At 31.3% G+C, this 25,864-nt stretch overlaps 2 protein-coding genes across 5 annotated transcripts in view; one reads left to right on the plus strand and one right to left on the minus strand.

Moving 5' to 3' along the window:
* Nrg (Neuroglian) overlaps positions 1 to 25,864 on the minus strand; it is a 232,194-nt gene that overhangs the window by 161,908 nt on the left and 44,422 nt on the right. The gene's annotated exons all lie outside the window — the stretch shown is intronic.
* PIP82 lies at positions 534 to 6,769 on the plus strand. Its single transcript, XM_075302926.1, has 3 exons — positions 534 to 850; positions 1,832 to 6,451; positions 6,522 to 6,769. Exons 1-3 carry the CDS (start codon positions 802 to 804, stop codon positions 6,578 to 6,580), a joined length of 4,728 nt encoding a protein of 1,575 aa, XP_075159041.1. The 5' UTR covers positions 534 to 801; the 3' UTR covers positions 6,581 to 6,769.

Below are 25,864 nucleotides of genomic sequence, written 5' to 3' on the forward strand. Positions count from 1 at the left end.
TGTGTGTGATTGATTTTTGTTTCAATTAAAAAATTTGTTGAATCAATTAAATTTTTAATTGTATATTTTTTAAAAACTCAATTAAAATTTAATTTGGCAAAATTTTCGTAATATTTTTTTCTCTGTACCCCTAGTAAAACTCTACGGCTCTGTTCTAAGACCGCATTATGCTAGCATGGCTATTCCTACAATTACTTTCAGCTAGACATCCTATCACACTGCTGTGTGAATCAAAGAAACGAAAAACAGTTTTTCACATTCGATTTTCAAAAAGCGAGGGAGAAAAATAGCATGAAAATGAAAACGAAAACAACGTCAACAAAAGAAAAAACCCAGCGAAGAAGACGCTGAATAAGACCAAAAAACTGGAGAATAGAAAACTACAAAAGAAATGTTGGGAGCGGCTGTCGTGGGGGATGACGAGAACACCAACAACTTGCTAATTCAATTAGCCCCATTGACAGAAGAAAACAAAAAAATCGCACAACAACGCATCCATCATGAATGGCAAAGACGAAAATTTTGCAAAAAGTGAATCCGAGTCAAAGGGTTAGATTCACTAAAATGTTCTCAGACACGTTAGTGAACGGTAGTGGTGGTGGTGGAAATTCAATCGCTATAATTTTGGCTTTAATAATAATTTTAAATATTCTAAAAATAATAAGGCAATATTTAAAAATTCATAAAGAGCAAAATCAATAGATAGCGAACTAAAATAAATAAAAAAGAAACAAAATCAAGGGAAACTCCCCGATTAACTTGATGGTGGTATGTGGTGGTATATGAAACAAGAAGTTGATAATGGATTTTAAAAGTATATGTTCCAAAATCGATGTGGATTCAATACGAGGTGAGTGATTGGGGGAAAATCAATATTTCAAGGTTTGTGAGGGGGAGGAACCAATTGGGCCTAATGATGATAATGCAATGTGCGTGATTTGATTATTTTTTTATATAGACCTAATCAATGTCATTTGAAAGGAAGCCTTTCAAAACATTAGCACGGTCTATTCTCATACCTCCCAATCGGCTTCATCAATACAGAAAAAAATATTTTTTGTCTCCAATCATGAAATTAATTTTTAATTGAAATCATGGAAGTGATAGTACACAGAAAAAAAATTCACGAAATATTTTTAACTTAAAGTATTAATTGAGTTTAAAAAAAAAATTCAACTAAAATTTTAATTGACTCAACAAATTTTTTAATTGAAACAAAAATCAATCACAAATACTTTTTTAATTGGATTAAATAATTCTTTAATATTAAATATTTTTTTTTAACTTAAAGTCTTAATTGAGTTTTAAAAATTGTCCAATTAAAAATTTAATTGACTCAACAAATTTTTTAATTGAAACAAAAATCAATCACAAACAATTTTTTAATTGGATTAAATAATTTTTTAAGACTTTCAATTAATTTTTTAATTGACACTATCATTTCTGTGATTGAAGACATTTCAATTAAAAAATTAATTGAATCCATTAATTTTGTGATTGATCAGAAAAAAATTGTGTGTGTGTGTATCAATCACAAAAGTCAATTAAAAAATTAATTGTTCTAACTAAAAAAATAATTGCCCCAATTAAAAAATTAATTTTTCCAATTAAAAAATTTATTGATACAATTATTTTTGTTTTTTAAATAAATAAATTGTTGATCCAACTATATTTTTAATTGATTTTTTTTAAATTCAATTAAAATTTTAATTGAAAACATTTTGGATACTTTTTTTCTGTGAACCTTGATTTTTTAAGTTTTTTTTTTTTAATGTCTTGATTCTAATAAGATTTTGATTTTTTTTTCCCCGCCACCCGCCCCTCCCGACAGCTAAAATTCCACCTTTGCCTGATATGGTAACCCAAATTAAGTTACCAAAGTCAATGCCAAAGCTAAAATCTCGCAAGATATTCCGTAGTTCAAGAGATGATCTCAGTTCCCCCCATGCCAAACGTTCCAGTTCGAGAAGATCAGAGACAACCGATATAGCCCAGCAACAGCAAGCTGTCACCATACCACCCTCGGATTTCGTGGATCATACACCCAAGAAAATTTCAACAATTTCTTCATTGGTCAATCAGCCGGGCGGTAAACATCCCAGATCAGCAGGCATAAAACGTCATAATTTCGATGATGATGATGACGATGAGATTAATTCCTATCGCAGTGCTGGAGGTATAGAGGATTATTGTCCGTCCCCTCTACATAAAGAATCTTCGACGATGTTTCGTAGTGTCTCCAAGCCCAGAGTTTCTGAGGATATGTCTCCTGGTTCACGAACTGCTTCAGAACCTCAAGCGAAAAAATCCTTTTTGCAAAAGGTGCAAAAAGGCTACAAAGATGTCTCGGAGTTTCGTCTGAAACATATCTTCGTCAAGAAGACAGTGGTACGCCAGGACACCATTCAGGTGGACAATTATGTGAATACCTATGAAGAAGATCGACGTAAACAGCAACTCTATGAGGCTCGCCGTAATAGCGGTTTATCGGATGATTATGATTTTGAATTTAAAATTTCCAGCCGCAAATCTGATGAATCTTTTGGTGTTCCATCTCCCTCCGACTCACCCGATAAGCCACCAAGGCGACAGGGCAAGAAAACTCTGAGTGAACAAAGTGGTGATGAGAGTGGTATGGAACAATCACCACCCAAAAGAAAACCGGGTATAGCAGCCACTAGATTTGCCCGGGTACGCAAGGAACCCTTAAGGATGTCCTTGGATGAGGACGATGGTATTCAACAGCCTGGGCCAAAATCAACGAACCAGACTGCGATCAAAGAGAATCATGATGATCATATGCAAGAAATTCCTTTGCATCCATTGGAAAGTGCCTTGCAACAGAGATTGAGTGAGACGAGGGTGAAGTCCTTATCGCCCCAACTTAGCAAATCCAAGACGGTCAAAAAGGGTTTGGGAGATATTAAAAATACTAGCCAAGAGGAATCTTTGTCTTTGGATGACGATGATGAAGAAGAGGAAGATGAAGAATTGGAAATGGATGTTGTTATAGATAAGAGACCAGAACCTCCGAGACCCACTAGCAGACCACAACACCAACAAACCCAAAACAAGAAAAAACCTGTGGCCAATATTAGAGGTACTAGTCAAGAGGAATCCTTATCCATGGATGATGGAGATGACGAAGATGAAGTGGCCTACCAAAAGAATCCCCACAAAGGTTCGCAAATTCTAAGCCCTATTCAATCCAGTCTCTATAATATCACAGGCAAAAAAGACAAAGGATCTTTATCGAAAAATAGCAGTCAAGATGATTCTCTATCCAGTGGTTCCACTAAACGCCGTAAAGCTCCCTTGAGATCACAAAAATCTGAAGACTCCGTGAAATCTCCTTCCTCGGATAAACCCACTGCGGATAAACCCAAAATGGAAATGTTTAAAGAAAATATCAAACGTTTCCAAAAATCCATAAAATTACCTTCCAGGTCGACACAATCTGCTGCTGAATCCGATGGTGAAGATAATGCAGAAGAAAAAAAGAAACCCTCAAAGAGCCAACAATTTGCCGAAAAACTTAAACGTTTCCGTTCAGTCGAAAATGTGGATAAACACACCGAAGATGAGACGACTGAACCAAAAGCTCCCGGATCGCCTTTACAGAAACTCACCTCAAAACTTCAGGATTGGAAGAAGAGTTTCCGAAAGCCAGCAACGGATCGGGTTACCGATGATGATGAAATGAATTCGCCGCAACAGGGTAAAAAGCGAGGAACCCTAATAAAAAGACTTCAGCATATACGTATGCGTAAACAGCAAAGCACTGAAGATCCCGATGATGATGAAGAGGGAGGCAAAACTTATCGCGAAAGTTTCCGCTCTCGAGCGAGATTACAATTGGAGAAGGGTATGGCAGCGGCCAGTCAAATGCCTCAGATGACTATGGGAAAAATCAAAGAATCCAAAAAATATTTCCGCAAGCGCCAAGAGAAGGATAAGGAAAATGATGAAGAGAAGGAAAAAGAAAAGGACAAGGAGAAAGAGAAGGAAAATGCCAAAAAGATGGCCTACGCCAGTGGCGAATCCGATTTGGAAGACAGTGATGAAGAACAAAAGAAACGTCCACAAGGTAAAGCCCAAACGGCTAACCGAACTTCTCACTACTACAGTTCTGATGAAGAACGAGCTGACGATGAGGAAGATCTTACCAAAGTCACTTTGGAACCCTATCAACCGAATGTATTGGTGCCTCTTTCACGGGCCGCTTGGACTGCCAAACCCATACTCTCCGACTCCACGGGTGACGAAGAGGATGATGTGCTACCTAGGGTCTTGATACACCAAGACAACTCGGATGTCTTTGAATCCACGCTGATAATAGCTGTCACAAGGCCTGTATCCTCCAGATCTCACACTGCTTCACCCTACATCACAGAATTACCACCGGATTATCAAGAATCCCCTAGCGAATCTCCCAAAGCTTCAACTCCTGAAACTCATGCTGATAATTGGGTACCAAATCGTGAAATTATATCAGCCTTTAATGCCGTCAAACGTCCCAATGCCATGAAAAGGGATTTGTCCAAAGATTCGCTATCCTCAACAGTCAGTCCCACTGCAGGGACATATTCCCGTAATCATTCTATGGATTCGAGTTCAGATGATTCATGGATGAAAGGTGTATCGAGAGAAGAGGCATCAAATGCCATTGGCCTTATAGGTACAAGTCCTGCTGCCGGTGAAGAACCTTGGAAAGTGAATGGCGCAAAGGATAAGGCCAAAGGAGGAAATCTTTATAAGACCAAGAGTATCGATATCTTTGAGTTACACAAACAGCAGGGTGATAAGAGTTTGCATATTTTTGAAGATTTCGATGATGAGTTGAAAAACACACCGGTGGTGAAAATTCAATCGGAGGTGGAAGGAAATGCTACGCGTTCAACAGATGATGAGGAGGATAGTAGTGAGGAATATGATAATGCTGCAGATGATGACAACTCTTCGAGGATAACGAAGATACTAAGGCAACAAAGTGATGAGGACGTTAAGGTGGGAGAAGAAGTGAACAACAAAACTGATCAGATTCAGAATCCATCGGAAGAAGTTCTTCATATAACCGAAGAGCGGTCTCAAGAAAAATCGCATTCAGCAGAAACACCAAAAGTATCTGCGAGTACCCCTGATTCAAATGGCAATGTGGAGGAAACATCTCCTCAATATTTATCAACCAATACCAATGTGGAATCTTATACTTTGGGAGGCAGTAGAGAATGCCTTCTCAATGAAGAGAATACCACGAAAAATATAAAACCTCTGCACGAGATAACCCACGCTGATGCTGCAGCAACTAAAGCCAAATTGACAAATTTCCAATATGCCAATAGCCAAGAAAGCCTAATGGGTAATGTAGATCCAAATGAAACTCCCAACGATGATGGCGAAGAGGAGGAAGATGCTCCTGATTCCAGTTACAATGAAGGTGACGACGAAGAAGATGAAAGTGAAGATTTGGATAGACCACCTTCGGCAGCACCTTCACCTCCTCCCTCTAGATCACCTCCACCACCTCCACTACCAGTAAGACAAATATCTCCGAGAAAATCAATCCCTGTAACAGCAGCAAAAGAAAGATCACCATCACCGATCCCACCTGTGCCTCAGACTAAACCACCTTTACCACCCAATAGACCTGTGGGGGCTCCCCCCAAAATACCTGAAAGAACACCATCTATGTCTAATGTGGCAAGACCTTTGGTAAAAACTGCATCACTTCGGTTAGCCTATTCGGAGCAAGTAAATCCTCAGGATATAGGGAAAGTGAATAAGTTGATATCACGATTTGAAGGTAGACCACGTATAATACCCAGGAGACATTATATAAGTCAAGATTCCGAAGATACCAGTGACCAAGAAGACGATAACAAACATTCCCAGCGTAATGATAATGAGAAACCAAAAGATTTGAATAGAAATTTCATCATAGAAAATGAGCCTCAAAAGATTCTCAATATAATCAAAGATGATGATGAAGTTATTATACCATCACGAAATATATCCAGGGATAGAACTCCCACTAATCTAATCGATAGTTCGAGTCCCATAGAAACTATAGCAAAATTGAAAAATCTCGAGGATACCACCAAGAATAATAATCATCTGAAACTTCCAGCGCAAAAAGATAGAAAATCCAAGAAAACCTCTATGGCTCCAACATCTCAAATGCCAAACCCTGAAACGAGAGATCAGCCCACAACATCTCCTAAGGCCAATAGTACAACAAATTCATTTAATCAATACGATCGAAATTCGAATTATAGTCAATCGAATTCCGAATATGGTTCACCCATGGAATTTCCCTCTAGTCTAATGGGTTCCACAGAAGTTACCCCCATATCGGAACGTAGAGAAACAACAGAATTTTTGAGCGCTCACCGTAGTCGACGTAGTATGACACGAGATGATGATCGTTTCTATTCATTTGACAGTGATGATGGTAAGCTCTTCTTCGTAAATACACTGATAAAAAATAATTCTCATTTATTTTTTTCTGTTTTATCTTACAGAGAATAGTTACTATTCCATCAGTTCAACGGGTAGTAGTCGTTATGTAGTGGAATTGTAGAACTAGAGCAAACAGTAAAATGCAATATTTCCATAAAATAATTATTGTTTGTGTGTAAAATGTTGTATTGTTATTATTATTGAATAGCTGCTAAGTGTAAATTGTAAGTTTAAAATATAATATCGAAGAGATTTGAAGAAAATTGTTAAAAGAAATCGATTAAAAATTAAAGAAAAATTATGATCTTAATTTTTTATTTTATTTTAATTATATGGAATTGTAATTAGAGAGAAATAGATCTCCATCCTGGGACTCCAAGGTCGAAGCTCATTCGCGAGATATAGATCCCCATACATGGAAGAAATGTGGTAATTCAAAATCTCGTCCAGTTTAAAATCAGATTGTGATATTTAGCCGAGACGAGTAAGAGAAAACTTTCAATGTCTCGATCCTTCGACGACATAAAAGCGCATTCGCTAGATATAGATCCCCATACATGGAAGAAGTGGTAATGCAGAATCTGGTTCAGTTTAAAGTCAGATTGAGAAATTCGAAAATGAGACGAGTTACAGGGCATACAAAATATACTGTATCACAAAAGATTCTATATCCGGTCAATGTAAGCCCGTGGCACGGTTGCCAAAGTTGGTAGAACTCTACCAAAAATGGTTGATTTTTTACTGTCTGGTAGAGTGGTAGATTTTTTTGGTAGATTTTTTAAAAAAAATTCCTTTCCAACTAAGAGTTACATCACAAATTTCCTCTAAAAATAGAATTTTTTAAAAAATTGTCTGTAGAAATAATGTTTAAAAAATCCAGAGAAATGAAATTTTTAAAAAAATTGCAATAGATTTGCAAAAACAAAATATAGAAATAATTTTATAGAAATAAAATTAAAAAAAAAAATGTATAGAAATAAAATTAACAAAATAAAAATTTATACAAATTAAATTAAAAAAATTTATAGAAATAAAATCAATAATATTTTTAAAACATTATAAAATTTTTCTATAGCAATTAAATTTAAAAAACTAAATTTAAAAAAAAAATATATAGGAATAAAATTTTTGAAAACTTGTCTATAGAAATAACATTTTGACAAAATTTTCTACGGAAACAAATTTAAAAATGTTCTTTAGAAATAAAATTAAAAAAATTACAGAAATAAAATTAAAAAAAAATATAGAACAAATATTAAAAAAGGTCAGTAGAAATCAAAAAAAAAATTAAAAAATTTTCTATCTAACATGCCCGCCTTGCAAAACTGAGGTTCAAACCCAGTTTCGACCAAACACCAAAAAATTTTTAAGCGGTGGATTATCGCACCTCAGTAATGCTGGTGACATTTCTGAATGCTTCAAAGCTTCTCTAAGTGGTTTCACTGCAATGTGGAACCCCGTTCGGGCTCGGCTATAAAAAGGAGGTATCTTGTCATTGAGCTTAACATGGAATCGGGCAGCACTCAGTGATAAGAGAGAAGTTCACCACTGTGGTATCACAATGGACTGAATAGCCTAAGGCGGACTGAAATATCGGGCTGCCGCTATACCTAATCTATAGACCTTCTATAGAAATAAAATTTTTAGAAAATTTTTTATAGAAATAATATTGTTTTAAAAATTTTCTATAAGAATAAAATTTAAAAAAAATTCTATGAAATTAGAATTTAAAAAAAACTGCTATAGCAATAAAATTTTTAAATATTTTCAAAAAAAAAAAAAATCAGTAGAAATAGAATTTTTAAAAAAATTGCTATAGAAATAAAATTAAAAACATTATAGAAATAATAAATAAAATTTTAAAAAATCTACAGAAATAAAGTATTTATAAATTGCTATAGAAATAATTTTTTTTTTAAATTTCTATAAAAATACAATTTTTAAAAAATGGTGTATAGAAATAACATTCTGTAGAAAGAACATTTTTCTTTTTATAGAAATAAAATTTTCTATATAAATATTAAATTTTATTTATATAGAAAATTTTATTTCTATAAAAAGAAAAATGTTCTTTCTACAGAATGTTATTTCTATAGACCATTTTTTAAAAATTGTAAAAATTTTTGATTTTGAAATATAAAATTTTCTATAGTAATAAAATTTTTAAAAGTTTATCTATAGAAATAAAATTTCTAAAAAAAATTCCAAAGAAATAAAATTTCTAAAAAATTTTCCAAAGAAATAAAATTTCTAAAAAATTTTGTATAGAAATAACATTTGTTAAAAAATTCTATAGAAATACAACTTTTAAAAAATTGTCTATAAAATTTTGACAAAATTTTCTATCGAAATAAATTTAAAAAAAATCTTTAGGAATACCATTACAAAAATCTATAGAAAGGAAACTTTTAGAATTTTTTTTTATAGAAATAAAATTTTGAACAAAATTTTCTACAGAAATAAAATTTTGACAAAATTTTCTATAGAAATATAATGTTGACAATAGTTTCTATAGAAATAAAATTTTGACAAAATTTTCTATAGAAATAAAATTTCTAAAAAAGTTTTCCACAGAAATAAAATTTCTAAAAAAAATTGTATAGAAATAACATTTGTTAGAAAATTCTATAGAAATCCAATTTTTAAAAAATTGTCTATAAAATTTTGACAGAATTTTCTATCGAAATAATTTTTTTTAAAACAATTTTCTATACAAATAAAATTTTTAAATAATTTTCTATAAGAATAACATTACAAAAATCTATAGAAAGGAAACTTTTAGAAATTTTTTTATAGAAATCAAATTTTGACAAAATTTTCTATAGAAATTTTGACAAAATTTTCTATAGAAATAAAATTTTGACAATTTTTTTTTTTTTTTTTTTAAATAAAATTTTGACAAAATTTTCTATAGAAATAAAATTTTGACAAAATTTTCTATAGAAATAAAATTTTGACAAAATTTTCTATAGAAATAAAATTTTGACAAATTTTTTTTTAAGTAAAATTTTGACAAAATTTTCTATAGAAATAAAATTTTGACAAAATTTTCTATAGAAATAATATTTTGACAAAACATGTCTTTCGAAGGGAGGGTAGATTTTCATGTAAATATGAAAAATGTTTCGCCTATCGCTATAGTCGTTTTGCTCCACTAATAATGTCTAGATTCCTTAGATGGATGCCCAATCGGTGTTGCCAGTATTGGGGATTTGTCCCAAAAATGCAGAATTTTCTTCAGGAATAGGAACGAAATTTTTTGAGTTAGTGACTTGTGGTGGGAATTGATGGAAATCTGTTCAGTTCGGAAACCTTTCGAAAAGTAAGAGGATATTTGAAGCAGTCTAGGAAATTGAAAGTCTTGTAAGTATAGATGAACCACTTCATTTATAACATTTTAATAACATTTGTGTGCATATGTACTATGTATGTACATATATTCCCAATTTTCAAAATCATAATTTTGTCTAATGACATTATTATTGACTTCACATTTGCAATGCGATTTAAACAGATTTTTTTTTGTGTGGTAAACCACATTTCAATCACATCCCAATGTAATAATTGTCTATCGCCACAACATTGGTGTTTGTAATCTACGAAAAATCCCTTAACTGGGAAATTTGGCAAAATGGCGTCAAATGTCGTACTTCATCATCATATAGAGAGTGTTGGATTTCATCTTGTGAAAAATTCCCATATATACAAAATAAGGAATGCGAAAAATATGGCAAATGGCATAAATTCCATGTCAATTGACGATTTTGTTGTTGTTTCATGCCTTTGATGAAAGTACGTCTGTCCGTCCCTCCGGCGCCCACTTATTTTCGCAATGAAAATTGTTGCCTCATCATCGTGGTCCTTTTGTATGAAATGATGTACGCGGATGAGTGAGAGGAGTCTATATAACAGAGAAATGAAGGACATGCGAATAAAAAAAATAAAACCGTGGATAATGATAAAGTACAAGAGAAATTGCAAAAAACAAACAAGTAAATGAATTTTCATTTCATATACATGCAAACGAGAACAATCCTGGCTAAAATACAGTTCCTCAAAAGTGAGAGTGTATTCTGTGCGTGTGTGTGTGTGTGTATACAAATGTATTGGTGATAGGCACACAAAAGAGGTGCAAGGACCCGTCTGTGTGATTACATGGCATTATACTCAATTCTAGCCATTTATGAGTCATTCCATCCGTGAACAGAGAGTTTGTTTATGTTTTTATGGCTCTTTTATTTGTTTTGTACACTACCAAAAGGACCGCCAACAAGGACATACATCGATTATCACCATGCATGCCTTTGAGTTCTTTTTTATTTTTGTTTCGAGTTTTCAACCCTCTTCATTTAAGGGAGTCATCATCATGCCGGACTGTGGTACGGCATATAAAGGCACGAGTCACAAAACAAAAAAGCCTCACCACCACATCACATCATCGATGACTCTGTCATCATTGTCGTCGCAATCATCTGAAAATGATGTGAACAGCTATCGCCGTTAAATTGTCTATAATTATGTAGAATATTTTGATTGAAGTGGATATTATTAATTAATAGGGGTACCAGCACATCTGGAAATGCAATTAAATTTCAATGGATCGTAATAATTAATAGTTTTCATTTTACAAGAAGAGTGGTGAAATAAGGCTGTAAGGCGTAAAAAAACGACCATTTATGATGGTTATTGAAAATCCTAATAGTAATGAAGTAATTTTGACAAAATAATCTCTGGTATCAAATGAAAAACAATTTTCATATTGGGGTAGTCGAAAAAGGCTTTTCGTATTTTGCCTAGAGAGGTAGTTGGAATTGCCTAGCTCCAAAGCGACCAATCGCATTGTCTCATACCATACACACAAAGAAAATTTCATTAAAATTGAGCCAACGAAAATTTGTCATTGATACAACGAAACATTTTCATTAATACAATGAAAATATTCGTTAATAGTACGAAACGTTACGTTGATTATTAGAAAATTCGTTATAATAAGGAACAATTTCGTTGTATTAACGAATTTGTTTCATTGGCTCACTTTTAATGACACATTTGGTTAATATAACGAAATGGGAGCCACCGTGGTGCAGTGGTAAACATGCCCGCCTTGCATACCCTGTGTATGGGTTCGATTCCTGCTTCGACCGAACACCAAAAAATTTTTCAGCGGTGGATTATCCCACCTCCGTAATGCTGGTGACATTTGTGAGTTTCTCAAAGCTTCTCTAAGTGGTTTCACTGCAATGTGGAACGCCGTTCGGACTCGGCTATATAAAGGAGGTCCCTTTTTATTGAGCTTAACCTTATATTACGAAACTGTTTCTATTAGGGTATGGTGTTGAAAGAGAATTTCAATCTTCATTTAACCGAAAATATATATAAATTCGGAGAAGAGGGAAAACGATTACAGTTTGTACTATGGTACTTGTACTATTAATGAAAATGTTCATTGTTCAATGAAAACGTTTCCAATAAGAAAATTTCATTGGCTTAAATTTAATGAAATTTTCTATATGCATAAATAGAGTGTTAAAAAAGTTTTTCAGTTTTTTTCGGTTAAAAAAAAACGAACTTTTTTTGAAACAAAATCAACCAGATCAAACAGTTTTCGTAAAAACGTCTAATTTCGAAAGGAAAATATAATTTTGTGGTCATAAACAATCAACGAACGTACAAATTGTTTATGGAATGGAATATGGTAATTAAAGCAAAAGTTTATATCAGGACAAAAAGCTATAAAATCTTTTTGGATCCCAAAGTGGTGCAACAAAGAAGCAACGACTTTTACACGGGCTTGTCATAGCACAGAAAAAATATCACCAACATAACTTCAATTAAAAAGTTGTTTCAAGTTGGAAAATTTTCAATTAATAAATTAATTGATACAATTAACTTTTTAATCAAACTCGGAAGACTAAGATAAAAAAGCGATGTATTTTTAATTTTTAAAATTTATTTCAAATAATAGGTTTTTTTAATCAAACACTAAGAAAACAAGTAAGGAAAGTCTAAAGTCGGGAGGTGCCGACTATATTATACCCTGCACCACTTTGTAGATCCAAATTTTCGATACCATACGAAATCTGTCAAATGTGTTGAGTGTTATATATAAAAGTTTATTTCCCAAATACATACATTCAAATCTGACTCCATCTGAACAAAATTTGTTAGACTTCTACAAAATATATAGCCTTAAAATTTAAGTCGGCTAATGCCCTGGGGTGGTTAGGTTAGGTTAGGTTAGGTTATGTGGCAGCCCGATGTATCAGGCTCACTTAGACTATTCAGTCCATTGTGATACCACATTGGTGAACTTCTCTCTTATCACTGAGTGCTGCCCGATTCCATGTTAAGCTCAATGATAAGGGACCTCCTTTTTATAGCCGAGTCCGAACGGCGTTCCACATTGCAGCGAAACCACTTAGAGAAGCTTTGAAACCCTCAGAAATGTCACCAGCATTACTGAGGTGGGATAATCCACCGCTGAAAAACTTTTTGGTGTTCGGTCGTAGCAGGAATCGAACCGACGACCTTGTGTATGCAAGGCGGGCATGCTAACCATTGCACCACGGTGGCTCCCGTAGATATGTATAAGAAGTATAGGCGAATTGAAGTCATTTTTAAAAAGTTTTCGACTTAGCAGTGACCATTTTTGCCGAAATCAGAAAAACATATATATGGGAGATATATCTAATCCCACCTCAGTGATGCTGGTTACATTTCTGAGGGTTTCAAAGCTTCTCTAAGTGGTTTCACTGCAATGTGGAACGCCGTTCGGACTTGGCTATAAAAAGGAGGTCCCTTATCATTGATCTTAACATGGAATAGGGCAGCACTCAGTGATAAGAGAGAAGTTCACCAATGCGGTATCACAACGGACTGAATAGTCTAAGTGAGCCTGATACATCGGGCTGCCACCTAACCTAACCTATATCTGAACCGATTTCAACCAAATTTGGCATGCATAGTTGCAATGTTAATTCTGCACCCTGTACAATATATCACGTAAATCGGATTACAACTATATCCTCTATGGTCAGAGTTGTTGTGCATGCCAAATTTGGCATGCATATCGGGAACGTTATGCAAAGTTTCATGTAAATCGGAATAAAAGTGTGGCATCTGTGGTTATATGAGTGTAAATCGGGCGAAGGAATTATATGGGAGATATATCTAAATCTGAACCGATTTAAATCAAAATTGGAATGTGTACTCAGAAGGTTAATTCTACTTCCTGTACAAAATTTGAAGCAAAGGGCAAGACTCTGGCTTCTGGGGCAATATAAGTGCAAATCGGGCGAAAGATATATATGGGAGCTATATCTAAATCTGAACCGATTTCAACCACATTCGGCACACTTTACGCCACTATCAATTGCACTCTTTGTGCAAAATTTAAGGCAAATCAGTGTGAAATTCTGGCTTTTGGGGCCATATTAGTAGATATCGTGCGAAATATATATATGGGAGCTATATCTAAAACGGAACAGATTTCTTCCAAAATCAATAGGATTCTATTATGATCCAAAACGCATACGTGTACAAAATTTGAAGTCGATTTGACCAAAATTGCGACTTAGACTTTGATTAAAAAAATGTCTTCACAGAGAGACGGACAGACGGAGGTGGCAAGATAGACTCAGGGGTCGGCCCTGAGCAATATTGCCAAACACTCCATATGTCTATCTCGTCACCTTCTGGGTGTTTCAAACATATGCACTAACTTATAATACCCTGTACACAGTAATTAAAAGTTAATTAATTTTTTTTACATAATAAATTTTTTAATCGAACTAAAAACACAAAGAAAACAAGTAAGGAAAGTCTAAAGTCGGGCGGGGCCGACTATATTATACCCTGCACCACTTTGTAGATCTAAATTTTCGATACCATATCACATCCGTCAAATGTGTTGGGGGCTATATATAAAGGTTTGTCCCAAATACATACATTTAAGTATCACTCGATCTGGACAGAATTTGATAGACTTCTACAAAAACTATAGACTCGTGCTTTAAGTCGGCTAATGCACAAGGGTGCAACACAATGTTAGTAAAAAAAATATGGGAAACGTTTAAATCTGAAGAAATATCTAAATCTGAACCGATTTCAACCAAATTTGGCACGCATAGCAACAATGCTAATTCTACTCCCTGTGCAAAATTTCAACTAAATCGGAGTTAAAAATTGGCATCTGTGGTCATATGAGTGTAAATCGGGCGAAAGCTATATATGGGAGCTATATCTAAATCTGAACCGATTTCCAACAAATTTGGCACGCATAGCAACAATGTTAATTCTACTCCCTGTGCAAAATTTCAACTAAATCGGACCAAAAAATTGGCCTCTGTGGTCATATGAGTGTAAATCGGGCGAAAGCTATATATGGGAGCTATATCTAAATCTTAACCGATTTCAACAAAATTTGGCACGCACAGCTACAATGCTAATTCTACTCCCTCTGCAAAATTTCAACCAAATTGGGGTAAAACTCTGGCTTCTGGGACCGTATTAGTCCATATCGGGCGAAAGATATATGTGGGAGCTATATCTAAATCTGAACCGATTTCTTCCAAAATCAATAGGGATCTATTCTGAGCCAAAACACATACTTGTGCCAAATTTGAAGTCGATTGGACTAAAACTGCGACCTAGACTTTGATTACAAAAATGTGTTCACGGACAGACGGACATCGCTATATCGACTCAGGAGCCCACCCTTAGCATTTTTGCCAAAGACACCATGTGTCTATCTCGTCTCCTTCTGGGTGTTGCAAACATATGCACTAACTTATAATACCCTGTTCCACAGTGTGGAGCAGGGTATAATTAAGAAAGAAATTAACAAAATAGTTACATTTATAATTGAAAAAAATAATAGAGTTTTCCAATCAAAATTAATAAAATTTTTAATTGAATCAATTAAAATATTAATTGAATTTTGCTAATGAAATCTATTATTTTTTTAGTCAGTTTTTTGTTTATGCCAATTAAAACCATGATTAATACTGTAATTTTCGTGATTGAAGACATTTCAATTAAAAAATTAATTGGATCAATTAATTGCGTGATTGAATCAGAAACAACATTTTTTGTGAGGGCAGAAGTTACCTTTCTCCGATGCCATGCCAGTATTTCATAAAAAAAGAACGGCTTGTTTTTTGTAATTTTTCCGACTTTTATCTCTTTGCAAACGAATTTAAACTCCACAAATACTAGCAAATTTGTACGTCTTACGAGAAATGGATCGGTATTTTTTTTTTAATATTTTGTAGAAATGCCCATTATCTTTTTTCGTTGTGTTTTATGCAGAGTAAAATTTTAAGGTAAAAAATTTCATTGACATTTTAACGCATTTCTTAGGAAAAAGTTTTATAACCCCTGTAGGAAGTCTGGGGACATGTGTCTCTATGTCACCTATTATGGTGACATTGTCGATAATTTGTCTACAAATATTTCTCTGGCTTTAATGTGTAGAGAAATGTATGCCAAATGAGCGTTAATGCCTCTTCTTCATTTTCATTGTTTCGCTTTGTTATGGTGACATTGTCAACAATTTGTCTACAGGCTTTGATGTGTAGAGAAATTTATGACAAATGAGAGTCGCTTGTTTTTGGATGTGAAAACACGAGGTATCGTAATAATTGGACAATAGTTTAAAAAGAAAAGTGGGTTTTATAAGTGAAATAAAATATTAATAAAAGAAATTACAAAAGACTTGTGAAAAAGCATTTAAAATTGTACTAGGATAGAGCAAATGCTGAAGAGGAGTTAATTTCTAGAGAGAGCACTTTCAGTGATTTTGTGCTGCAAGAAGAAAATTGTGAAACTTTTGAAGATTTTGAGTTAGCTGATTTGCCCATTAAAAAGACTGAACTTTTATTTAATTTAATTAAATATACATAATAAATATGATTTTAATTTCTAATTTTACGCCTTTTTATTTGGTAAAAAAGTGTTGACAAAATGGTGATAATGGACTACTGATTCAATGTCTCCATATGGTTCCAAAAGTACCACCTAGTCAGTAGTTCTTGTGTCAGTAGTTCATTCTCAATGACAAGTACATGTTAAATGTCAATAGAATTCTACATTGTCTGGGGTATATTTGGTCAGTAGTACTGGCGACACAGTCAATAGTAAGTCAGTACTGTTCACTACTGACATTTCCTACAGGGACATGTTTCATTGTCTACTTTGGAAACAAAACTTTTTTTCGACATGGAACATCTATCTATACATATTAAAAGAAAGTTCAATAACCCTTTTTCTTATGAATTTAAAATTGAATTTTAACGAGTTTTGTCACGGTATTTGACAAAGGCAAATGCAGTTTTCAAAATTAATTTACATAATTTAACAATTCAAAATTATGACCAGCAATAACACATATGGTTCTCACTACTACTACCATAATTTAGAGGAACTGCCGACTAGTTACTTACTGCTAAGGCAAAATCTAAATAAAAATAAAAAATATCGGTCGACATTTCCAAATATATATATGGCATGTTAAAACAGGATATTTCAACAAGAACTCCCTTATGATTTGGCTTGGCTAATAAAACCATAGGGCATATGTGATCTAAACAAAATTATCACTAAAGGATGTAAAAAAAGGATAGACAGACAGACAGATAGCCAGAAAACACACCCCAAAATGCACCCTATTCTCGAATTCAATATTATCACTCAGGTATCATGAAACCAAGCGTCAGCTGTTCACTATGATATTTTGTTATGCGGAAGCCATTTGCGCCTGCGCACATAACAATCCACCACCCTGTGAGTGGTTTTGTATTTAATTTTATTCCTAAAAATTTTAATCAATCACTTAATCAAGGGCACATAAAGTTAAATTTGCAACAACCACCACCACCAGCAATAATATCGGCACCACCCGTTTGGTTTTTCTACATTTTATGAGTCATTTGGATCTACCTTGTTAAAAAGGTGTTAAGCCGTAGGGGTTGCAACTCTGGTCTATGGAAATTTCCTCCTTAGTTCGAATTGAAAAATGTCCTTATTTTAGTCTCGCTTAAACAGGACAAATGTGTCATATCCGTTTCCGCCTAACATACCATAAATAGCCCAAACGCCTATGAAAATGCACAATTAATTTAATCGACACACCTTGAAGCACGTTCTCTTGGTTGGCTATGTATTTGTATTTCCGAATTTCACAAACAATTCACAAAACTCTGAAAATATTGTGAATTTTTGGCATTAATCTTTTCGAACACAAAGAAACCAAAACCACATATGGCTGGTGTGACCTCCCACATTTCAATTTCGAATTTAAAGCACGTGCCTAATGAGGTTACCACAATAATATCGTTATTCTCTCTAGCATTCACATACACATCCTTTGTTAGGATTCCCTACCAATTGTTCTAAATTTTATGCACCTCCTGTGTTGTGTCATTTTAAAATGCATTTTATGGTTTTCAAAATAAATCTCCATTGTTCTAGTCATCATTGATGTTTGTTCAGATATGCGGCTAATATCTGGTTTTGCTAGCCTGTTTCTATTTCTAGTTGAAATCACGTAGAGTTATTGATGGCTTCTCACCGGGTGAAGCCTTTCAAATGCTTAATATTCTATGTAGATTTGTGGTTTTTTTCTTAAGATTCTATCTGTTGGCTAAGAAGTAAAAAATAAATATAGATGACAACAATGTTTATGCATACGAAAAAAATCTGTGAAGAGAATTTCTGCTTTTATAAAGTGAAGAAGATTTTTCCCATCTAAACTGGATATTAAATAACAGAATAAGAAAATTATTAGGCCTAATATTCCTGGAATAATTGTGCTTCCAAGTAAAATCAAGTTTTTTCATTTATAACAAAAAAAAATAAAACTCTTGAAATGTTCGTATACAAAAAGATTTCTAAGAATTTGAAGTTTCAAAGCTTTTATAATCTGGAAATTTTATACAGATGTTATAATTTTCATAGAGTTCATGAACTTTCAAAATTCTAATAACTTGTAAAAGGATTTTAAAATTGACACTCAAAAATATGTTAGATTGTGTCCAACGATTTTAACCCACCCTTAGGGATTTTAGTATTGATTCAGAGCCTAAATGCTGCTTCGTTAACCCTTAAATGCACACTGTATCTTTTAAGATACAACCAGAAAAAAAATTGTACGTCTTAAAATTTTGACCGAATTCTATGAAATAAAATGTGTTGCATTTAAACCACCATAAGGCTATTTAAAAAAAATATATATATATATATATATATATATATATATATATATATATATATATATATATATATATATATATATATATATATATATATATATATATATATATATATATATATATATATATATATATATATATATTATCTACTAAAATCAAATTGTTTATTTGTAAATAAAAATTTAGCTTAACCCTCTAATGCCCAATTTTTTTTGCCAGCTGATTAAATTTTCAATGTTAACGACACAAAAGCAAGAGAACTAAGCAAGAAAAAATTATACGGTAAAATTCAGCATATGCTGCAAAGCCTCTTGAATAGTTTGAAATAAGTTTTCTTTTTATTTTGCCCCTTTTTCTTGTCTTAAGGTGTGTTTTACTAAACGCTTCCTTATTAAATGAAGACCGCCTAAAGGCGGGCTTGAGCATTAGAGGGTTAATGCGCCCAGTATTTTTTAACCCATGTGTACTCCTTGGGTCAATTTGACCCAACTTTGATTTTAAAACGTAATTTTTATTCCTTAAGTTATTGGATATTTTTTTGGAAACTTTTTTATCCATTACAGGGACGAAATGTATGTTTTTAGAAGATAATAAAAAAAATAAAATATTTCCATAATCCGCTATAATAATCCGCAAGTGGAAAGGGCACTTGTCCATGGAGTGCACACGGGTTAAGATACAACCACTATTTAAATAAAAAAACACACATACGTTTTTTTTTTAACTGTGGTATGGTGATTTTGTGGGTTTAAGGGTTAAAATAGGGATATTTTCTAGGGACCTATCTAGGATACAGATGTCATTCCTGTAATTTTTATTCTTTTTCCGATATACCAATAAAGCTATGTTATTCACGTACAAACAAATGGCACTTTAAAAATCACAATTATAACAGATACTACAAAAAAAAATTTTTTCTTAATTAAAAAAAAAACTTTAAGCCAAAGATACAAAATCCTCAAAATATGTCTTAGCCTTTATTTGAAGCGTTTTGATATTAAATATAAAAAATTCAATATTTAATTTCAGGACGATTTCTTTAAATCAAAAATCTTTTTTCTTTACTTCAAGGAAATTTGCCCTAGTTCAAAGACACACGGTTTTAACGGAGGGATGCAAATTTCCAAAATTTATGGCCTAAATTTAATAAAAAAATATTTTTTTTAAATAACGATTAGAACATTTATATTAATCAAAATTTCATTATTTTAAAGAAGTTTGTCCTTAATATTGTATAAATTGCTTGTCCTAAAATTTAGGTTGAATAATCTTTAATACCAATAAATATTGGTAATAAATAAATATTTTTGTCAGTGCACGTAATAATTTTAAGGGTTTATTTGTTCTATTCTCATTAGGTCCTGAGACCTGAGAGAGAGCACAGATATGTCGTTGATTACAATAAGAATATAAAATAATTTTATAAATAAGAATAATAAATTTTTATAAAAATCATAAAATTTTATTAATATCAATATGAATACGTCGACTTTATGGGATTTTGTAAATATAGCTTTTTAGCTTCGGCCGAGTTTATATAATTTTTTTAATTTTTTATACCCTGTGCCACACTGTGGAACAGGGTATTATAAGTTAGTGCGTATGTTTGTAACACCCAGAAGGAGACGAGATAGAGACATGATGTCTTTGGCAATAATGCTCAGGGTGGGTCCCTGTGTCGATATAACCATGTCCGTCTGTCCGTCCGTCTGTCTGTGAACACATTTTGAGATCAAAGCCTAGGTCGCAATTTCAGTCCAATCGCCTTCAAATTTGGCACATGTTCCTAATTCGGGTCAGAATAGAACCCTATTGATTTTGGAAGAAATCGGTTCAGATTTAGATATAGCTCCCATATATATCTTTCGCCCGATATGCACTAATATGGACCCAGCAGCCAGAGTTTTATACCGATTTGCTTGAAATTTTGTAGAAACATAACACTTAGTCGTATAGTCAAGTGTGCAAAATTTTATTGAAATCGGTTCAGATTTAGATATAGCTCCCATATATATATTTCGCCCGATATGCACTTATATAGCCCTAGAAGCCAGAGTTTTGGCCAAATTTGGTTGAAATTTTGCACTAGGAGTACAATTAGTAGTATAGTCATGTGTGCCAAATTTAATTGAAATCGGTTCAGATTTAGATATAGCTCCCATATATATGTTTTTCTGATTTCGACAAAAATGGTCAAAATACCAACATTTTCCTTGTTAAATCGCCACTGCTTAGTCGAAAAGTTGTAAAAATGACTCTAATTTTCCTAAACTTCTAATACAAATATATCGAGCGATAAATCATAAATAAACTTTTGCGAAGTTTCCTTAAAATTGCTTCAGATTTAAATGTTTCCCATATTTTTTTTTTTTACTAAAATTGTGTTCCACCCTGGTGCATGAGCCAACTTAAATTTTGAGTCTATAGATTTTGTAAAAGTCTATGAAATTCTGTCCAAATCGAGTGATATTTAAATGTATGTATTTGGGACAAACCTTTATATATAGCACCCAACACATTTGAGGGATGTGATATGGTATCGAAAATTTAGATCTACAAAGTGGTGCAGGGTATAATATAGTCGGCCCCGCCCGACTTTAGACTTTCCTAACTTGTTTTTAATTAATTTTATTTTTTTTAATAATTTTTTTTTAAATTAAATTAAACATTAATGTATATATCGTCCACGAACCAAATTAATAAAAAATATGCATTTTTTATTTAATAAATCATAAAAAAAATAATTTATTACATTAAAAAATAATTTAAATTTTATAAATTGTAAAAATGTTCATGCTGTTGAAATTATCATATATTTTATGAACTCACTTACACATATTTTGTCTGTTCGTAGATTTTATGATTCATCGTACAAACAAAAAATTTTTTTTTGATTCAATCACGAAATTAATTAATAAATTTTTTAATTGAAATGTCTTCAATCACAGAAATGATAGTATCAATTAAAAAACTAATTGAAAGTGAATTAAAAAATTAATTAATCCAATTAAAAAATTAATTGATACTATTTAATTTTGTCTTAGATTTTTGTTTCAATTAAAAAACTTGTTGAATCATTTAAATTTTTAATTGAATAATTTTTAAAATTCAATTAATATTTTAATTGGAAAAATTTTTCTGAAATTTTTTTCACAAAAATTTTTTTCCGATTCAATCACAAAATTAATTGCTCCAATTAATTTTATAATTGAAATGTCTTCAATCACTGAAATTATAGAATCAACAAAAAAAAATAATTGAAAGTCAATTAAAAAATTAATTGATCCAATAAAAAAAATAATTGATTCAATTAAAAAATTAAAAAATATGCTGAATCAATTAAAATTTATTTAATACTTTTTATTGAAAATTTATTGAATATTTTTTAAAAATCAATTAGGAATTTAATTAGAAAAATGTTAGTGATTTTTTTTTTGTTTTTTTTTTTTTGATTACTTTTTATCTATGTAGATCCCATGAAGTTCCTTAAATTTTACATTTCGTACAGTTTATCATTTTTATATAATTTATTTCAATTTTTTCGCAAGTTTTTAAAACCTATAAATACCTGCAGTTTCTAAAAATTTGTCCAAAAAAGTTTGGGTTTTTTCACTGATACTGCCACTCTTCTCAATGTTACAAAACGACTGTCTACATTCCCTTAAAAGCAGCATACAAATAAATGAAATAAGGAATATATTCTTTGCCTGCCAACTTCCATTAGAATTAGGGTCAGGTCATTCACACAAAACAAACTAAATGACACACTCAACATGCGGAAGAATACACCCTTTAAAATGAATAACAAATAACAATAAATTAAAAAAAAGAAAAATGAAATAATGAATACGAACATACAAAAAAATGCAATAAAAAGAAATTATCTAAAAATAGAAAAAACATAAAACTCATGATCATAAGTATTTGTAGAGATATTAATGGGAATTTATATAAAATGGATAAATACTAAGTCTGTGAGTGCAACCACTATGAATTCTGCAATTATTCTAAATGTTCTCCAAACCCAAGATCTTTCTGTGAAGAGAGGGCCATAGAAAATATTTCTTTATGGTAGGTTAACAAAATTAGAAAATTCCATAAATAACATATCCAATAATTATGATTGAGCTACAAACGTACTCGCCATCCTCCCCAAAATCGACGATTCTGCCGTTAGTAGCAATTCCAAGAGTTGCGACAAATTCCTAATGACGTCGTCGATGACATATAAAGCTCATGAAAATGCCATTGATGCGGATCGAAAATTAAGAATTACTCACTTGGGTTTGATTAGAGATTGCGACAAAGCAAACATGAGGGTTCCCATGCAATTCCAATGATTCACAGGGTCCAGCCAGTACAACCATAACGGTAATGACGCTGATGATGATGCTGGCAATGCTTAATTTGTAACTTTTATTAAATTATGAGGGTCAAAAGGCAAATATGCCTCAAGAATGTGACTCTACTAGATGCATGAAACAATGCCAGCAAATATTGAATAATAAAATACTAATTAAAAACTCTTGAAAAGGCCAATGGAGTCTTTTTGACTCAGTTAGATAAAAATCAATAGTATTTTGTGTGTATAGAAGCAATTTATATTTGGCTTTACTTCAACGAAATTGTTGTTCTAGGCTAAACCGAAAATAAAAGGAAACCGCATGGTTTTGGATACATGCGGGTTAGTTTATTTAATCCTTTAAAATTTACTATATGTTCTCGTTTGCTTTAGGTTCAAGGTTAGGTATAATGTCAGTCTGTTTCAGACTTAGTTAAACTATTCAGTTCATTGTGATACCATATATGGCGAACTTGTCTATTATCACTGAATGATGCCCGATTCCATATCTAGTTCTGTGACAAGGAACCTAATTTTATTGCCAAGATCGAACGGCGTTTCTCACTACGATGAAGCTTTGAAACACTCAGAAATGTCACCAGTATCATTGAGAGGGGATAAGCCATAACTGGAAATTCTATTGGTGTTAGACCGATACTGGGATTGAAACCAAAACACACCGTATGCAAAGCAAGCGTATGCATTTTCATAATTTCTACGATTTCTTTAAATTCTATGAATTTTAATAAATTCTATAGATTTTCACAAACGCTACCAATTTTCATAAATTCTATTAATTTGTATAAATTCTATACATTTTCTTAAATTCTGTGAATTTTGTATGAATTTTCATAAATTCTATGAAATATCATAAATTCTATGAAATTTTATAAATTCTATGAATATTCATAAATTTTATAAAACGTTCATAATTCCACCAATTTTCATAAATTCCAGGAATTTTTATAAATTTTCTTAAATTCTGTGAATCTGTATGAATTTCCATGATTTTGCATAAATTCTAAGAATTTTATGAAATTTCATAATTTCTATGAATTTTTGTAAATTCTATGCATTTTCATAAATTCTATGAAATTTTATAAATTCTATGAATTTTCATAAATTTTATGAATTTTCATAATTTCTATGAATTTTTATAAATTCTATGAATTTTCATAAATTTTATAAAACGTTCATAAATCCTACCAATTTTCATAAATTCTGGGAATTTTTATAAATTTTCATAAATTCTGTGAATTTGTATGAATTTCCTATGATTTTGCATAAATTCTAAGAATTTTCATAAATATTAAGAATTTTCATAATTTCTATGAATTTCATAAATTCTATGAAATTTTATAAATTCTATGAATTTTCATAAATTTTATAAAACGTTCATAAATCCTACCAATTTTCATAAATTCCAGGAATTGACCTTTTTTTCAAATTTCAACCAGGATTTTTTATAAATTTTCTTAAATTCTGTGAATTTGTATGAATTTCCATGATTTTGCATAAATTCTAAGAATTTTCATAAATTCAAAGAATTTTCCTAAATTTTATGAATTTTCATAATTCCTATTAATTTTGTAAATTCTATGAATTTTCATAAATTCTATGAAATTTTATAAATTCTATGAATTTTCATAAATTTTATAAAACGTTCATAAATCCTACCAATTTTCATAAATTCTAGGAATTTTTATAAATTTTCATAAATTCTGTGAATTTGTATGAATTTCTATGATTTTGCATACACAGAAAAAAATATCACCACAATATTTCCAATTAAAAAGTTAATTGAAGTTGAATATTTTTTCAATTAATAAATTAATTGATACAATTAACTTTTTAATCAAGATAGAACATAAAGTTAATTAAGTGAATGATTGAAAATTTTAAATCAAAAAATTAATTGATACAATTAACTTTTTAATCAAATTCGGAAGACTAAGTCAGTTAAAAAAAAGTGATGAACATTTCTTAATCCAAATAAAAACTCTAAGCCAATTCAGAAAGTAATTGAAAATAGTTACCTTTTTAAATAAAAAATTAATTGAGGTTTGCATTCAAAATCAATTAAATTTTTAATTGAATCAATTAAAAAATTAATTGAAAATTGCTAATGACATCAATTAATATTTTAATCAAGAATTTTTTCTATGCCCAATTAAAACTGTGATTGATACTATCATTTTCGTGATTGAAGACATTTCAATTAAAAAATTAATTGGATCAATTAATTTCGTGATTGAATCAGGAAAAATTTTTGTGTGTAAATTCTAAGAATTTTCATAAATATTAAGAATTTTCATAAATATTAAGAATTTTCCTAAATTTTATGAATGTTCATCATTTCTATGAATTTTCATAATTTCTATAAATTTTTATAATTTCTATGAATTTTTATAAAGTCTATGAATTTTAATAAATGTTATAAAACGTTCATAAGTCCTACCATTTTTTATAAATTCTATGAATTTTTATAACTTTTATAAAATTTTCATAAGTTCTGTGAATTTGTATGAATTTTCATAAGTTCCATGATTTTGCATAAATTCTAAGAATTTTCATAATTTCTATGAATTTTCCTAAATTTATGAATTTTCATAATTTCTATTAATTTTTATAATTTCTATGAATTTTTATAAATTCTATAAATTTTATACAATTTTCATAAATCCTACCAATTTTCATAAATTCTATGAATTATTAAAAATTGTATATAATTTCATATATTCTGTGAATTTTGTTTGAATTTTCATAAGTTCCATGAATTTTCATAGATTCTAAGAATTTTCAAAATTTCTATGAATTTTTATCCTTTTATTTTTTTCTATTCCTAAATTCTATG

The sequence above is a fragment of the Haematobia irritans genome, chromosome 3 (assembly GCF_050003625.1).
Source record: "Haematobia irritans isolate KBUSLIRL chromosome 3, ASM5000362v1, whole genome shotgun sequence".
Taxonomy (NCBI): domain Eukaryota; kingdom Metazoa; phylum Arthropoda; class Insecta; order Diptera; family Muscidae; genus Haematobia; species Haematobia irritans.

What these genes read in the sequence shown, in the direction of transcription:
- PIP82 (XM_075302926.1), top strand. Translation starts at nt 802, where the DNA reads ATGGATTTTAAAAGTATATGTTCCAAAATCGATGTGGATTCAATACGA. An exon ending in CGATGTGGATTCAATACGAG is followed by an intron (nt 851 to 1,831) that starts GTGAGTGATTGG and finishes CCCTCCCGACAG; the next exon opens with CTAAAATTCCACCTTTGCCT. An exon ending in TTCATTTGACAGTGATGATG is followed by an intron (nt 6,452 to 6,521) that starts GTAAGCTCTTCT and finishes TTTATCTTACAG; the next exon opens with AGAATAGTTACTATTCCATC.